General features: G+C 39.9%; 1 protein-coding gene across 8 annotated transcripts in view; it reads left to right on the top strand.

Annotated features, from left to right (window-relative positions):
• Positions 1 to 17,871, top strand: part of rapgef6 (Rap guanine nucleotide exchange factor (GEF) 6) — a 195,498-nt gene that overhangs the window by 57,544 nt on the left and 120,083 nt on the right. For all 8 annotated transcript variants that reach the window (XM_079566299.1, XM_079566302.1, XM_079566301.1 and 5 more), the window contains one exon: positions 12,789 to 12,858. In XM_079566299.1, the coding sequence (XP_079422425.1) occupies positions 12,789 to 12,858 (70 nt within the window). The remainder of the gene's footprint in view (positions 1 to 12,788; positions 12,859 to 17,871) is intronic.

Below are 17,871 nucleotides of genomic sequence, written 5' to 3'. Positions count from 1 at the left end.
AAACGGTCTCCCATCCCAGTCCTAACCAGGCCCGTCCCTGCTTAGCTTCAAAGTCGGTATGGGAAATAAACATGGCGGCGCCCAGGCGGCGGCCATTGAGATAGCGTTTTCTATAATAGATAGTATTGTGTTTGTCATGATCCTGTTGTGAAATAATTAATAGGTTTAAGGGGAAATGGAATAGAACAAAAGTATTGAGAGATATCATCGAAACTTCTGCTGTGACATAGGGCTGTGCAATTAATCGAAATTCGATAACAATTTATCGCAAAAAAACAACAACAATTAAATGTTTTTTTTTTATTTATTTTTTTTAACAAAGCAGACTTCCATTATTTCACGGCGCTGGGATTACTTTCCCTTCGCATTTCACGTGCAATGGCTCATGCTTTTGCCATCAGGCCGCGCTGCTCAGTTTGCTTGCGCAGGTGTGAGGGCTGGCCAGCAGGGGGCAGGTGTGAAACAGAGACCTCTCCTTAATCGAGGCAAACTTGAACTTTTTTTTTTTTAAAGGCAACAAATAATCGTTTGAATAATTGTGATTTCAATTATGACTAAAATAATCATGATTATTATTTTTTCAATAGTCGAGCAGCCCTACTGTGACATATATATGAGGGAAAGAAATGCATTGCTTAAGTTTTCTGTCATTTTGTTTTTCATCTGAAATGAAGGCATTTATATTCCAGCGACAGAATCTAAATAATGGATTGAACCAGGTTTGAATATGCACATTTATTTTTTGGTATATTAGGTCCAAAAGTTTGCCTGAACAAATCTTTGTATCTTGCTTAGTTTTTCAATGATCCACTTATTTGAGGAAAAAGATGGCTACAAGCTGATTTTCACCTGTAGTCCCTCGGCAGAGGCAAAGCAACAGCAGGTTTATACAGTGGACAGTGAACATTCTTTCTGAAGAGTCCATTCACTATAGGAAATATGGATAAAGCACCGGCAAAAGGATCACGTCAACAAACAAAAGATGTTCCTTAAGCTTCATTGCCTGGAAATAGCACTACTTGAACCGTGTTTTCCTTCTGGTTGTTCCCTTCTAGTTTAGGATGGATTCAGCGCTGGTTCAGTCCTGATATAGTCCTAGCTCAGTCCTGTCAGCGCACAGAGGTAAAGAGTGGAAAGAGAGGGGGAGAGTTGGCAGACTGCGACATGTTGTTGACAGGGACCATGCGTCTCGCCTCAGCGGAGTGTGGAGAGATCTGTCACAGTGGGATGACCTCCAGCTAAAAGCTCTCAGACAAACACTCCAGCCCAGAGCCCAGCGCTCTTCTCTGGGTACAATCTGTAACGTGCGGGGCTACAGGAGCTCTTTTGGTAGTTTGTGTCGAAAATGTTGTAAATCTCCATGTGCGATATAACAGTGGTGTCGAGCGATATAAGAATCAGACTGGACTAGAAGAACATTTCTGTATTGGTGCTTTTTATTACTAACTGTGGTGTAGGATCTACTTTACTTTTTACAGATTTTGGAAGGTTTAACTTCTCACCACAAAACCTACAAAACAATTGATCCTGGAGCGTCCTAGAGACCACTGTGATCAAAAGTAAAGGCGCCATGCTGACCACTCATACAGCCTCTGGGTCACTACAAGGTCAAATATGCACAAATATCAACTTTTTTGTTCATAAAAAGTTGCATTATGCACCTTTAACCCCTTAACTCCCACCTGAACCGAGCAGATTTTCTCAAGTTTGGCTTTACCCCAGTCCAAAAGCTTCTGGAAAAAAGCTGTGAAAATAGCAACAAAACTGAGACGAAAACAATGATGGAAATGTGACAAAAAAGTGAGAAAACATTGACAAAAAAAGTGAGGAAAAATTGATGAAAAAGTGGCAAAAATGTGACAAAAAAATGACCAAAAAATTTGACAAAAAAGTACAAAAATGTGATAAAAAATTTACAAAAAATGACAAAAAATGACCAAAAAAATGACCAAAAAATGACAAAAAATGACAAAAAATTGACAAAAAATTGACAAAAAAATGACAATAAAATGACCAAAAAATGACAAAAAAAATGTGACAAAAAATTACCAAAAAAATGACATAAAAGTTACAAAAAAGAGTTGAATACCCAACAAAAAAATGATGGAAAAAAAATCTGATGACGTGAGGAAAAAATATCCTCTCGGTTCAGGCGGGAGTTAAGAGGTTAAGTTTTAAACGGAAAAAAAAAAATGAAATAGATTTTTCAAAATAGTGGTCTTTGATAAATGCTTTGGTGGTTAGTGCTCATGCTTCACAGCCAGAAAGTCCCGGGTTCGATTCCCACCTGGACAGCGCCTTTCTGTGTGGAGTTTGCATGTTCTCCCCATGTCTGTGTACGTTTCCTCCGAGTACTCCGGTTTCTATGGCTGCAAGGTTTACCGATACTGCAATATACTGACTACTGCAATAACGTGACTTAAAGAGATTTTTTTTTCTTCTTCCGTCTCTGAGTGAAAGATGTTGTGGAGCTTTGCGATCTCAGGCGCAGCTGCAACAGGTAAAAGTTTGTCTGAGATTCCATGAAGCAGATTCTAAAGTGTTCAGACGTTCTGTTTCAGTCACGTGGCTGTCCCCCAGAGATACTCTCCGAATGTCGGGGAAGCTCCTCCAGAAGTGTCCACATAAAACCAAATATTTTTGAAAGTAGATTATTGTGTATTGATCTAATGTGAGGCGATTTGAGCCAGAAGTCTAAAAGTAACTTCCTTCACTCATCATTTTAACAGTTTATAATGTATCAAATATTGCAAATCGCAATCGCTGTATTTGTCCGAAAAATCACAATTAGGTTCTTCCTCAAAATCGTGCAGCCCTATCAGTTTCCCACTAAATGTACAATCGGTTAATCTACCAGCCAAGGGTTTGACCTTCAGCCTGGCTCCACATCTGGAGGTGGGTCCCCGAGCGCCGGCCCACTGTTCCCACAGGTCGCCCCAGTGGCATTGAGGATGGGTCAAGAACCAATTTCCCTAATCCCCTCTCAATGAGCTTCACGATGTAGCCACCAGAAATGTTTACACTTCAGACTGTGTAAGGGCCCACTGAGTTATCTCACCCTTTTTTGTTTCCTAGATAATCCCGTGTGTTCATTCATAGTTTAATGTCTTCAGTCAGATTCACACAATGGAAACAGTGTTGAAAATAAAGAAAAGCCGATTCATTAAAAGTGTTTCCAAACTTTCCAAACCGATACTACTGCACTTCACACATGAAGTGCTTTCAAACCGCCAACGATCTTTTATTTGTTCTGCTTTTAACCAAACTCTTAAGATCATTAACCCTACAAATATCCGAGCGCCAAGAAGAGTTACTTTTTAACCTCGGTTTAACTGGCCAAACTATCCGTGGAATGACTGGGGTCAACAATGTGTCGTCCGTTTGCTGCTGAAGTGTCAATTATACAGAGGAGAGAGAAGCGACTGACGAGTTCCACACAAGAGACCGCGAAGGCATCATGGCGAATCCACCCTCTCTTTTATCCAGACAGAACAGGATTTCTCCAATGATTGCTAAAGCGTGAATGGGAACTGCATGTCGAGTAATCCCAATTGGCTGATGGATATGACTACGACTTGATGCGAAAAGTTCGAAAGTTCCTTCACTTAAATCCTCTTTTCTGCACGAGCTGCATTAAAGATGGAGAATCGAGGAGAATCGATGGTCCGCTAATGGGCCTCGGACGTCCCCGGATTCACCCCAAAACAGCACACTTTATGAAAATGCCCTTTTATAGCCGATGATACTTTGTAGCTCTGGTGAATAATTTAATTTTCCTGGAGGAAACCTAATGGAATTCCTCTGACTTCAAGTGCGTGCCAAAATGAGTCTGCAAAATGATCTATTTAACCTCACCCGGGCCGAGGACACACTTCACAAATATCAGTGTTTCAAGAGCACGTGGAGACAGACGTTTGAACCAGTGCTGACATTGTAGTTGTAGCTCCTTTGCTGCCTCTTGGTCAGGACTCCCATGAAAATTATATTTTTTATCTCAGTGGGTGAAGTAAAAATAAATAAAAAATCTGTTCATTTAATTATATCATATTGTCATATCGTGATACATACCAAAAAATATCATGATGCATGTTTTAACCCCTTAAATTCCACCTGAACCGAGCACATTTTCTCCAGTTTGGCTTTACCCCAATCCAAAAACTTCTGGAAAAAAAGGTGTGAAAATAGCGACAGAACTGAGATTAAAACAATGATGGAAATGTGACAAAAAAGTGAGAAAACATTGACCAAACCGTGACGAAAAATTTATGAAAAAGTGGCAAAAATGTGACAAGAAATTGACAAAAAATGTACGAAAAAATGACAAAAATTTGACGAAAAAATGACAAAAATATAACAAAAATTTGATAAAAAATAGACAAAAAATGACAAAAAATTGATGAAAAAAATTGAAGAAAAAATGACAAAAATGTGACAAAAAATTACAAAAGTAAAAAATTTGATAAAAAATTGACTAAAAATGACAAGAAATTGATGAAGAAAATTGAAGAAAAATGACAAAAATGTGACAAAAAAATACAAAAATATGACAAAAAATTGATAAAAAATAGACAAAAAATGACAAAAAATTGATGAAGAAAATTGAAGAAAAAATGACAAAAATGTGACAAAAAAATTACAAAAATATGACAAATATTGATAAAAAATTGACAAAAAATTACAAAAAATTGATGAAGAAAAATGAAGAAAAATGACAAAAATGTGACAAAATAAGTTACAAAAATGAGTTGAATACCCAACAAAAAGAATGATGGAAAAAAAATCTGATGACGTGAGGAAAAAGATCCTTTCGGTTCAGGCGGGAGTTAAGAGGTTAAGTCCATATCGCCTAACCGTATATTGTACACTTGCAGGTCTTCCACACATTATTGTTCTGTTTTCTGGTTCTAGATGACAAATATTTTATAGGTATCGAAATCGTTTTCAGTACTGGTATCTAACAAAAATGGTAACAGTACCCTGCCGTAGTTACAATACAAGACACTCAGCTGAAAACAAACCAAAGCTGTAAGAATTTAGTAAATAACACTAAGACTTAAAGTAGTGAATGAAATCAGAAATGGCAGTGGTTCCCAAGCTTTTTGGAGCGGTGTACCCCCAGAAGCTTTGAGAGACCAGTCACGTACCCCCCACTTTGACGTGATTGAAGACAGTGAATATAGCACACATAATGAAATACCCATTTCATCCATTATTACAATGAACTCGCGCAAGTTTTCCACCTTTAACCCCTTAACTCCCACCTGAACGGATTACATTTTCTCCAGTTTGGCTTTACCCCAGTCCAAAAGCTTCTGGAAAAAAGGTGTGAAAATAGCAACAAAACTGAGATGAAAACAATGATGGAAATGTGACAAAAAGTGACCAAAAAATGACAAAGTTACAAAAAGGAGTTGAACACCCAACAAAAAAATGATGGGAAAAAAAATCTGATGACGTGAGGAAAAAGATCCTCTCGGTTCAGGCGGGAGTTAAAGCAGTACTAAGTAACTCTTCACCCTAGAGGCCATAAGCGCAACTGCAGGTGTAGTAGAAAGTTACGATTTTTTTACTTATTAATTGTCTTGGAGAGTAAATACTACGCCGACAGAAAAGGCGAAGGGAGAGAGGGTTACTGTGCATCCAATTATACAATGGAAATATTTTTTTTCACTCAAACTTTGCTGTAAATGCTGTTTAAAGTGAAGTTAACCCGCAGTTAGCTTTGCCCGTTAGCATGTTAGCTTCTTCTTCGTGATTACATTAGTGTGTATTGCTTTCTCCGGACCGGTGGCAGTCAAGTTGCAAACATGGTTTTCTGGTCAGAGACACCAGGGGGAGATGAAAGACCCTCCAATCATCCCATAAACACTTGTATTACCCCCACAGGGACGACGAAAAGGATTTATTAAGGTAAACACGTTACTTAGTACTGCTTTAAGAGGTTAAACAATTTTGTCTTGTCTGAGTGATAGGCTGTTAAGAATACGTATGTAGACGAGGCCTAATTCAATACAAAACTTTGGAAGTATTCTTAAAACAAAGGCCAATCCGAGTGTTTTTCTTTGTCTCAGTGGCCCGGGGTTCTCATTCTGAACATCAGACACTGGTTTGAAGCTGGACTCTGCGTTCTGGCCCCGCCTCTGCGTCTCCCACACTGTCAAAACGCCGGTAGCTACAGATGGAATGCGCTGGTTTCAGTTCTCAAAGATAATTTATACGCAGGATATTCCAAGTTTAGCAGATGGGCCGCCGGCGCACATGTATATTATACAAAGCCACGGCTTGAGCGACAGAGGAGGAGAATGACACGGCTCGCTCCTGCTCGGATCAGAAAAAAACGGAAAACTCCTGCTGCAAATCCAAGTCTCTGATCAGTCTGACGGCGCACATTAAAAGTATCAATACTTTGAATAGGCATCGATAAATTTGACTTGGTTTAGTCTTGGTTTGATGACAACAACAACAACAACACAATTCTCTGAGCAGTCCTTTTCCCTCTGATGCCTCTGTCTCGATTCTCTCTCATTCATGTCGTCCTGCTCAGTGTTGTGGTCTTCAGCTCGTTTCTTGTGTGATCCATGGGAGCGGGGCATCTTGCTGTTTTTGGCGCGCTAAACGGCGACTCAGCATCGTTAAAGTCCCGAGGAGCTGCTGGTTTTAATTATGGGAACGTGCTGAGCTGGGGCCGAGCCAACTTCACTCCCCTCTCAGATTACACTCATTCAACCGCAGTTTACTCTGTTTCTGTTCCTCTCCGCGGCGGCCATGTCTAAACAGAAGAGTGTCCGGCAGCTACCATGTAATACAGTGATGTCAGCGGCTTTGGGGACTTTCACGTCGATGCTGACACAAAAACACCAAAGACTGCCATTGTGTGTGTGGGTGTACACCTCTGCTTATGGGCCCTGGGAGACCTCACTTGGTTTGGGCCCTTCCTCCACAAATGGAAGAGAGCTTCAAAACATGTTAACCATACAACCTTACACATTTCCCATTTCCATCATCGGAACACGATAAGTTCCAAACAGACACATTTGTAAAGAGTGTGAAGAGATTTATTCATATCTCGCCGTCTGGAACGTCATGAACTGCAACATCACTGGCATTTTTTTCCTTTTTGCTTTTAATATTAAATATAATATAACTTGCCACATAATAATATGACGTGACGAGTACAAGAATATATCGTATTTTCCGGAATACACGTCGCACTAGTCAAACATTGCCAAATGAAAAAACAACAGGCTGAATAGGCGTCTGCTTTGCTAACGTAACACATTGATGGTTAGCTACAGGGAGCATAAACAACAAACTAAACAGGTTTCTCGTCTCCAGCCATTCCGGTGCGGAGGTAAGATTTTTTTAAAGAAATTACCAGGATTTTGTTTATGGACCCGGCGATACACTCACGATATATTTTGGACCAGGGAAATGTACTTGGAGACCCCCGCTATAGTGCATCGCTTCATTTCCAACAAACTCTGTTTAAAAATAGTTTAAAAAGTTGAATAACCTAAATAATGATGCGCAAACATGCGTGTCCTTGGCTTGACATGGCTAAATATTTACAGAAAATATTAGTCCTACTAAATAACGGTAGGTATCAGCTATTCAAAATACACAAAATTGAGCAGAATAAGTTTGAGTTATTGTTGGTGCGGCTCCGACTCAATTCTGGCTTCTCATGTGACCCCTTTTGTGGCTCCTTATTTGGCCCCTTATGAAAATGAATTGCCCACCCCTGCACTAGACAAACCTTTTATCTTATATTTTTGGTGGAGATCATATTATAGATAAGAAATCTGGACCCAAACCCGAGCATCATGTGTGATCTCTCTGCTCGACCCGTCATAGCCTGAGTATGACCATCTAAAGAATACCAGAGGCCTTTAACACAGATCTTTGCTGGTCCTTCATTTCTTCATCCAAGGAACATCTCCCATATTTTCCCAAGGCGTAATCTCGGTATATTAAAAGTGCTTCTTTTCCCAATATTTTGATAAATTTTCTTTATTTGTTGAAAAAGCTGATAAAAACCCATACACCGTGCTGCAGCTTATTGCTTTGGGACAAGGACTTTCATTTGTTTACCTTCAAAGTCACTTTTAAAGCTAGGATTTAAAATTACACCGAGGCCCGCAGAGTGCGACGACTCCACGCCGGCGCTTAATGATTTTTCTTTTTTTCTCTCCTTTGCATCTGTTTGGAGTTTTGTTGCTTAAAGTTAGACACGGCTGCACCTGAGCTGTTTGCAACCGTTTATGTATGAAAATAAAGGTGAGGTCAAACAGAAGCTAATAGTTTTGGACCAGAGGTATGTGAGACGCGTCCAGGAAAGAGATCATTTTGGTCACGCTCACATTTTTACAGCTTCAAAATATTGTTTTGACGTCCTCAGCTTTGAGTTTTCATGTTTTAAAACTTGAAAGTTAGTCTCTATAAAGAGAAGGAAGGAAAGAGTGAAAGAGTGGGCTGGTCAAGAGTTTGAAATGGTCTGGAGAACCCTCTGCAGGCACCAGCGGGAACTACATTTATATAACAGTGAGCACAAGCTTTCACTTTAGCTCACGGCATGCTAGCAAATCCAAATTTGTATTCCCACTATGATGCAATAAAATGTAAGAAATACAGATGGGAGCGCTTCAGTAGGAGAAGAACTCACTGACGTGAAAATGTGATGTCTTAAAACTGTGGGAATGAAGGAAGATGTTTTGGACGAGGGAACATGATACATGTTCCATGTCAGTTTGACACTCGTGTTACGTGTGACGTCACACACAATAATAACATACTTCCGGGCCCAAACAGTTGAGAGTTCCATCGACAAACAGCAAAAAACACAACTGTATCTGAATCTCCTGCTGTAAAACTCTTTTAATCCTAATTAGAATAATATAGCTCACCATTTCTCCAGGCAAAATGACGACATATTTAAAATAAGCCTTCATTGTGTATAGAAAAAAATATTTGATAGTTAATGTTAGAAAATCATCACTTAAGAATCTCTATCTTTCTATTAGCCTGTAGTCGGCTCTACAGCAGGTTAAAATCAGCTAAATCACATTATCGAGAATACGCCTAAAGTTTTGTTGGACCTGGAAGTTGAGAAATTACATCATCACTTACAAATGTATTGACAACACGTGGTTGGCACGGCAACAGCTTTAAATTGCCACTTTCTAAAGTGAGAAAGGTCTATGTCACTTCCTGTCAGTGTCCAATAAGGAAGTGAAACTGTAAACATCACAAAAACATTTATCTCAAATATAATTGTGTTGACTATGTTTTAGCAAAAATGGTCTCTAATGTGTCATGCACTTTAAAGGGACTACACAGAGTTTAAAAATGTTAAAAACAAGTATTTTCCTCCCCCTACATGTTCCAGCCATGTCCTAATGTGTAGAATGAGCTCAGACCTGTTCACCACAACCGCCTCTAAAATCCTGCACTGTCACTCACAAGGGTGTTACTTCAGGTCAGAAGTGCCGTCATGCACGAGCTTAATATAGAACCTGCAGTTACGCATAAGACCTGAGGTGGCAGTAGTGAGTATAAAATGTCCAACTTGCATCTAGTCTCTTTAAATTAAGAGCTTGGACAATTGTTTATTTTTGAAAATGTAGCTGTAATTTCCCGCCCATTTCCAAGCCTAGTAGTACAGACATGTATTACCCAAATGTATGCAGAGTCGCAGTAATTAATACTGACAAGCTCCCGGTGCAGTCAAATATCAAGGTAAAAAAGGATTTATTCTCCCTGTTGGACGATGATCATAATCTGTGTAGCTCCATCTGCTCATGTTTTTATCACTGCAACAAAGTAATGTGTTTTATCTCACAGCTTACCATTTATGATGTCGCCCCATCGAAACATAGTTCTCCGCCCCTCGCAGTTTGTTTTGGTCTTCAAACATACAAAAGGTGTTCTATTCCCACTGACCCCACATGGCATCTGCTACACTGCACACGCTGTTGTCCCACACACATTCACCCGTATCCATCTGACAAAGGCCTGCGTTGTGTTTTTTCCTTGGAAATCTCATCTCTAACATTCAGTTTATTGTGCTGCCTCGGATTAAATTCAATAAGCAAAACTGTGGGTTGTAAAGCGTTCCCGTCAGCTGTCATTTTGCAGAAAGCGTGAGAAAGTCTGGCACTGTAAAAAAAAAAAAAAATTCTGCCTCCTTTTTCTCAGTAACAAACAGTTCCTATGTTTTGTTGCATTCCACATACTTAAATAACGGCGCTTTTGACTCTTTTGCCTGGGCATTATACACTCACTGAAATAGACTGAAACACATCTTGATTGAAACTCTGGCCCTTTGCTACTTTAGCTGCTAACTCTGCCCAGATTCCCAGTGGAGAGAAATGGGGGTGTCTTCCGGACCACAAAGCCTCATCGATCTTCACAGGCAGCTCTCAGTCCATCCAGCGGTTACACCTTAGCCACATAATGGGCTCCCTGAACATCCCTGCCGGGCCGGCCCATGCAGGGGTCACACACGTCTGCATTTCATGTGGCGCATTCGCACAAAATAAGCAAAGTCTGATTTTATGAGATTTCACTGCAATTTATCTAGATTTCTCCCGGACCAAGTGCTTAGACACGTCTGACGTGACTAGAGCTCGACTTAACAGTTGCTACAACCTGCAGGCTGTAAACAAGTTCACCCATGTCATTTTAACTAACTGGGCTGTTGTTAGGGCTGCTCGATTATTGAAAAAATAAGAATCACGATTATTTTGTCATAATTGATTATTATTATTATTATTATTCAAGCGATTATTTGTTGCCTTTAAAAAAAAAAGTATTTAATTCATATATTTCTTAATTAAAAAAACTATGCGGAATATTTTCTGTTTTCTGAACAGTCATAAAAGTACAAATGATTTCAAGTATGCCTCGATTAAGGAGAGGTCTCTGTTTCACACCTGCCCCCTGCTGGCCAGCGCCGTTTGTTTTTATGTCAGGCAAAAGCATGAGCCGTGGCACGTGAAATGCGAAGGGAAAATAATCCCAGCACCATGAAATAATGCAAGTCTGCTTTGCCAGAAAAGAAGAAAAAAAAAATCGATTATGCTAATTTTGTAATCGTTTAGTGTAATAATCGAAATCGTGATTGAATTTCGATGAATTGCACAGCCCTAACTGTTGTTGGTCTGTAAGTAAATGATCAGTGTCAGAGATCACCCATGTTGGTGTAGGACCTCGTTTCTTATTTTGTAAGTGCCGCGGGTAGGGATGTCATGATTAACCGGTTTTACAATTCTAACGGTTATTAAAGGACACAGTAGGTTAACCTTCAGTATTTTCGAGGGCTCGGTGACCGCTGACATTATTCATACTGACGTACTGGCCGCTGCACGCATAAACTCACTGATAGTTGAGGCATAAGGACGCTCTCCTCAAGAGTTGTATACACCCAACAAACGATTGAAGTCAGCAGAGTGGGACCTCTTCAGGTATCCAAAACATGGCCAAGTTGTTGTTGTTGCCCACGGACATGTCATGCAAACCCTCTCATCTGAAAGTTGCAGCAAAAGGCGCTGATATAAGGGGTAGGTTTACTATAAGTTCTTTGAACGTCTTCCTACTCCTTTTGAGCACAAAGTCTTGTTTTGTATTTTTTCTTTCTGTAAAATGTTGACATACTTTTTCTGCTCAAATGAATAAATAAATGAAATGAATGAAAATGAAATATGTCGAATATGAAACAACATCTTGGAGATAATCCTTTGCTGTAAATGACCAAGTCAAGGTATCGAACTGCATAATGCCAAATAAAGTTGTCCAAATGTTCGGAAATAGCCGCCACAACTGGCTCAGGGTGGTTAAAGGGTACCTACTTGGTCTCCTGCAGTTAAATGCTCACATCCTACATGGACTGCTGACATCCTTTGTGAATTGTTTAACATGTTGTTATCCAAGAGCTGCATGTTTCTACTATGCACCGTTCAATTGAAATCTATATTTATCGCACCAAGGCTAACATGGCTAACATGGAGCTGTTTTAATTGTCTGAAGAAACGTCACTACTCGATGAGCATTAAAAAAGCTTGGGAGCTACAAAGTTGTGCGGATCTTTTATTCTTTCATTATTAACATGGCTAACTCCCCATAGGAATAAAACTAGGACCAGAAAGGGTTAGGACTCTACGTGATGCGGCCTGGGGACTGATAAACCATACCAGTCTGGTATTGGAAAAAAGCTTTAGGTACTACCGGTATCGAATAAATATAATTATTGGTCCAGGGACAGCATTAAAGGCAGTGACTTGGTTGTTTCAGCTCAAATAAATGTTTTTTCCCCCCCTTATCCTTTCCCCATGTTTGCACAATTTTTATTTATCTTTTTCACTGTTATTTCTGTTTGTTTTTTTTCCTTTTTGCACAATGTTTGCCCCATTTTCCCAACTTGTTCCTTATTTCTCCCAATCTCCCCCATTTTTCCCCCAAATGATTCCTCATTTTTTCCACACATCTCTTGGCATTGGAGATGAACCCAGTATTGTACATTTGCCGATCTGAACAATATTCACTCATTACTGTTCTGTTTTCTAGATAACAAATAATGTATCAGAAATGTGGACGACAAAGTGTCATTTGTGCTGATTTAGTGATGTGATGGGTCATGGTCCTCGTCACTATTCTGGAGGATCAGGTTCAACGCTTGTGGATATAATCTTCTTCCTTCCCGAGCGGCACCAGCACATTGTATAACGCTGTCCCGCTTGTTTCCACTTTCACAGTGTATGTTCTCGTCTCTAACGTCTGCTCTGTTTCGACAGTTTTGGGAAGCAGCTGGGAGGTCGACGCGGCTGTGAATGCATCACTTTGGAGCCGTCAGAAATGATTGTGGTAAGTCGCACGCCGCCTCTTCACATAACCTATAGCTCTTCAAAACATCCAGATAGGAAGCCGTTCGATGCAAAAACAAGGCTTAGGTGAGAATGTCTTTTTTTATTTGATGTCCATTCAGTTTGGTTTTCTCTGCTCCTCTATGTGTTGTCCAGAAGTCTTTTCATCTCCTCTTTCAAACGATGTGTATTGTGCACAGGCGTTTGATTACTGGAAGGTTTTGCATTTCCACTATAAAGGGCCAGGCTGAGTTTTAGGGACTGGGAGCAACAGTAGCTCAGGTGATAGAGGTGTTGGAGTGAGCCGCTGGAGGGGCCTGTGGGCGCAGATTGGCAGCATTATCTTTCCCCTCACGGAGTAACTTTACGTACTTCATAGTATATGTATGGTCCAAAACACATTGAAATGCACACTTTTCAAAAACGATCTGTACATTTTCTTTCAGTTTTATATACGTTTTTGCTCAAAAGTTCAATCTTGGGAGGTAAAATGGGACAGATCTTTGTGTCAGTTGGGTCATGGATGTTTTTGGGCGATAAAAAGCATTATCCTCTTAACTCCCACCTGAACATGTTTTCTCCTGTTCTCCAAATTCTACAAATCTAAAAGCTTCTTCAAAATAGGGACAAAAAACGAGAAGAAAATGAGGATGTAAATTGACAAAAATGGCAAAAATCCAGCAAAAAAGTGACAAAAATCCAGGAAAAAAAGTGACAAAAATCCAGCAAAAAAGTGACAAAAATCCAGGAAAAAAAGTGACAAAAATCCAGAAAAAAAGTGACAAAAATCCAGGAAAAAAAGTGACAAAAATCCAGAAAAAAAGTGACAAAAATCCAACAAAAAGTGACAAAAATCCAGCAAAAAAAAGACATAAATCCAGCAAAAAATGGCAAAAATCCAGTAAAAAAATTGCAAAAATGCAGCAAAAAAGTGACAAAAATCCAGCAAAAAGTGAAGAAATCCAGCAAAAAATGTCAAAAATCCAGCAAGTTTTTTTTATGGCATAAAAGTGACAAAAACACATAAGGGTAATAAAAAGTGACGACAATGGCAAAGAGGAGAGAATGCATTTGGTTTTGGCGGGATGTAAATTGACAAAAATGACAAAAATCCAGCAAATAAAGGAAAAAAAATCCAGCAAAAAAGGGAAAAAAATCCAGCAAAAAAAAAAGGCAAAAAAAAACAGCAAAAAAGTGACTAAAATCCAGCAAAAAGTGACACAAATCCAGCAAAAAGTGAAGAAATCCAGCAAAAAAATTACAAAAATCCAGCAAAAAAATTGACAAAAATGCATCAAAAAAGTAACAAAAGTGCCATAAAAAAGTGACAAAAACACATCAGGGTAATAAAAAGTGATGACAATGGCAAAGAGGAGAGAATGCATTTGGTTTTGGTGGGTGGTAAGGGGGTAAACTGACCTAAATTGAACCAAATTGTTCGAAGGTTAAAGGCTATTGATTCAAATTGTAGCTTGAATAGTTGCAATTAATAAATCCCAAAGGCTTATTTAAGTGTCATGGGATAATCTGCAGTCGCATTTAGCAAAAACGTATATGAGTGAAAAGTGGACATTATGAATGGCATGCTTCCTCACGTGTTCCAGTTAATAAGTCAAGTAAGTAAGTAAATATCTATTCTGCTGTTGTTACCTAAAGCTGTAACCCCAGAGTTCAGCTCCTCTCCACAAGGTCGCAGCGCTCTCAAAGGCTCCTCCCTTCCTCCTTCCCTTCGCCGTCTCCTCGTCTCCTTTCCATCCTGGTCACACTTTAAACGGACTTTACCGGGATCAGACAGGATAAGGCCGGATACGCAAGACTTCTACACCACAGGACGACCACTTTGTTCCTTTGACTCAAAAAGTCAAGCACTTTCATTTCAAATGATTTTTTTTTTTTTTTACATAACTGTGATGTCTGGAGTACAGTATAGACCCATTACTCCAATGCACAGACTCAATGCCCCCTAATGTGGTAGAATATGAATTTTATTGTAGGTTTGCCAATATTCAGCCATTTTAGACTCTTTAAGACTCTAGCTGGAGGATTAGCCGAATGTGCATGTTTTATGGGCCTAAAAGTATCATCAGCCCTGCTCTAGCTATTCTTTTACATTACAACTTCTTTAACAAAGAAGAATTGTTGCTGAATTGTGGTTGTTTTTCTGCCACATAAAGATGCAGAGACACAGAGTGGAACAAAGTGGTTCAAAATCCCAAATCAGTACATATAACAGGGAAATCCTGACGTTAGCTTCATGCTACAAGCTAACGGCTAGCTTTGAGTGCCGAGTTTTCACTTCTATCGGACAGTCTCCTCTCAATTTGAATGTCTATACATTCCATGATAAGCTCGCTTCGTGTTTCATTGGTTCTCTCTTGTTCAAGCTGTGATCGTCCCCCCCCCCACCCCGGGTCCTATTACCACAATTCCAGACTGTCTTTATATGTATTTAAATAAAGTCCTTCCTTTCCTCTCGACATTTTGTAATGCAAAGGATTGATCCCTTCAAGTTGGTTTTGATGTGGAAGAAGAATAAAAAGTCTGGATTCTTTGGTATCGATTCACACATCCTAAATTGTGATTGACTGAAATGGTCTTTTTTTGCTCCTTGGCTTTTTTTCTCGGTTCCCGAGATGTGACATCATTGTCCCCAGTTGGTTTGTGTTCATGTGGTTTTTATGTGGGGAAGTGGGGATTTTGATGTCATCAAATAAATACAGTCTTTTATCATTGATTAGCGCTTAACTGAGCTAATCCTGTAATGTGTTGTTAGCATCTCAAAAGCTAAACATTGGTTCATTCATTTAAAAAAAAAAAACATCATGTAAATTAACAGCATTGATATCGGGCATTTCACTCGCAATTTTGTTACTACGAGGATGACGACAGCTCACACTAAACTCAAAAAAGACAAATCAGCTGATTTTCGCAGTCAGGTGCGGAAGTTGGGAAGCTTGTTTTGACTCGGGTTCCCCACTCAATTCCCCACCTGGGGATGTCGTTTGCCCGAGTTCCGGAGGATCACTTGAATGCACCATCACTCACAGCTCAGGGCGAACCTACAAAGCTGAGGACAGAACAGTGTTGTACGTTTATGTTCTCCAGCTTTAACCACTAAACCTGGGGTAGCAAGTCAGCTTTGTATATTTAAAACTTTGATAATAGTACTAATATTTCTGACATTTTCTCACCTTGAGGGCCTGAGGTTTCATGCTGGAGGGCTGGATTTTGCCCCCAGGCCTGACGTTGCCTTCCCCTGCACAGGACTATCAGTTGTGTGGAAATGGGCTTTTTAGGTTGTGGCGAGTGCGTCTCCGTGAGCCTCATTTCTTTGCACATTGTCCCTCAAACAAAGAATAAACAGAAGTCATTGTTAAAGCGACAGTAGTGGATTTAAACGCAATGGTGACTTATAATAATGATGAGACGCTTTTCACATAACTTATTGTTGTAACCAATTAGGCAGAATAACTTGACTGAGAACAGTGGGTTTCAGTATTTCTCTGACTTCGATGGAGCATTTTTATTTTGGACCAGTGTTTCTGTGGAAAGCTCCAGAGGCAAAGTTAATCATTTCTCCTCCAGACAGATTAGACTTCTGTTTACAACTCGTTACAACATCATATTCAGTATCAGCCCAACAAGTCTGAGGTGACATAACGCAGTTTATCAAGTGCGTAAGAACTGGGATAATCCCGTTTTACTGTGAGATTTGATTTCATGCAATCAAAGTATTTGTGAAATGGGATCATATCACTTCAAGAATGTGAAGGGTTTTGTTCCAGCAGACGCCCTACAAACGGTGGTTGCAACTACTTTACTATTTTCACAATCATTCTTTAGATGATCGACCCTTTGTGGACAATATGATCTAATGCTGTTCGAGAGCAGGGGTGCAACGTACACTAAAGCAGGGCCGGCACCATCTGCTGGAGGGGCGCCGAATTGCACTTTAATTTTTGAACCCCGTGATCCCGCCATCGACAACATCGCCGATTTTCTGACATAACTTTGGAACCGAAAGTGATAGAGACTTGCGGCCTTTTGTGCTGGAAACGAGAAATTTCAAGCTTTCAACGCAAAAGTTCAGTCTTGCCTAGAGCGTCAACTTGGCTAGGGCTGGCCCTGAACTAAAATTACATTTCGGTTCTACTACTATTTTGAGGGCACAGTTTGTTTTTTTCTGTACAAAACACTCACAGAAAATAAACTTACACAGTATTAAACATCATTTTAAGACACCCATTTCTCTTTGAAAATGAATTACAATATCTTGAGATTTATCCATAATGTTATATTATTTCATCAGTCAGGTGTTTTTCGTGGTCTATCAATAACTATAAAACCACGCTAATGCGCAGAGACAGTTTTACGGTCAAAATATCTTGTGGAAATCTCATGATGGCGGCTCCCGTTCTCCTCCTCCACCTACACGCTCGCATTTGGAAGTGTTAAAATACTTTGGATAGTTCAAAAATCAATGAATATAATCACTGCCAGCGCTCTAAAGGCAGCTGCATTTACACTTGTGCTGCTAAATAAATTAAATGGATCAAAATTGTTCTGAATCGGTTCACGACTGACTGAACCGAAACGGTTCGATACTTCACGTGTTTTGAGACTGCCTGGCCTGCCAGACACTCCCCCTTTCTGTTCAAAAGAAGAACCGTCTGGGCGGCGGCTCGCAGCCAATCATTTCACGATGTGACCCACATCGGTCCAATCACACACCAAGAGACAGAAGCCGTCACCCGTCACCACCACGCACTCTTCCAAAACATTAAAGATGGCGGCGCGGCGACCGATACATGGTTTTCTTCTGCTCTTTCGTCTGTTTTAAATCATTTGGAAAATATTAAATCCCTAAAACCGGAGCGAGAAACGGCGCTCGAAGCGTTCCTCGTAAAAAGGATGTTTTTGGAAAGGCTTCCTGCCGCTTGTTACTGCGACGTATCTAACGTTACTCTGATTGGTTGATGCCGCCTGTCAATCACGCCCACCGGGAAATCGTTGA

Source organism: Gobius niger (genome assembly GCF_951799975.1).
Source record: "Gobius niger genome assembly, chromosome: 11".
NCBI classification, from domain to species: Eukaryota; Metazoa; Chordata; class Actinopteri; order Gobiiformes; family Gobiidae; genus Gobius; species Gobius niger.
The sequence above is the reverse complement of the archived record's forward strand: the minus strand, read 5'-3'. Positions and strand labels throughout refer to the sequence as shown.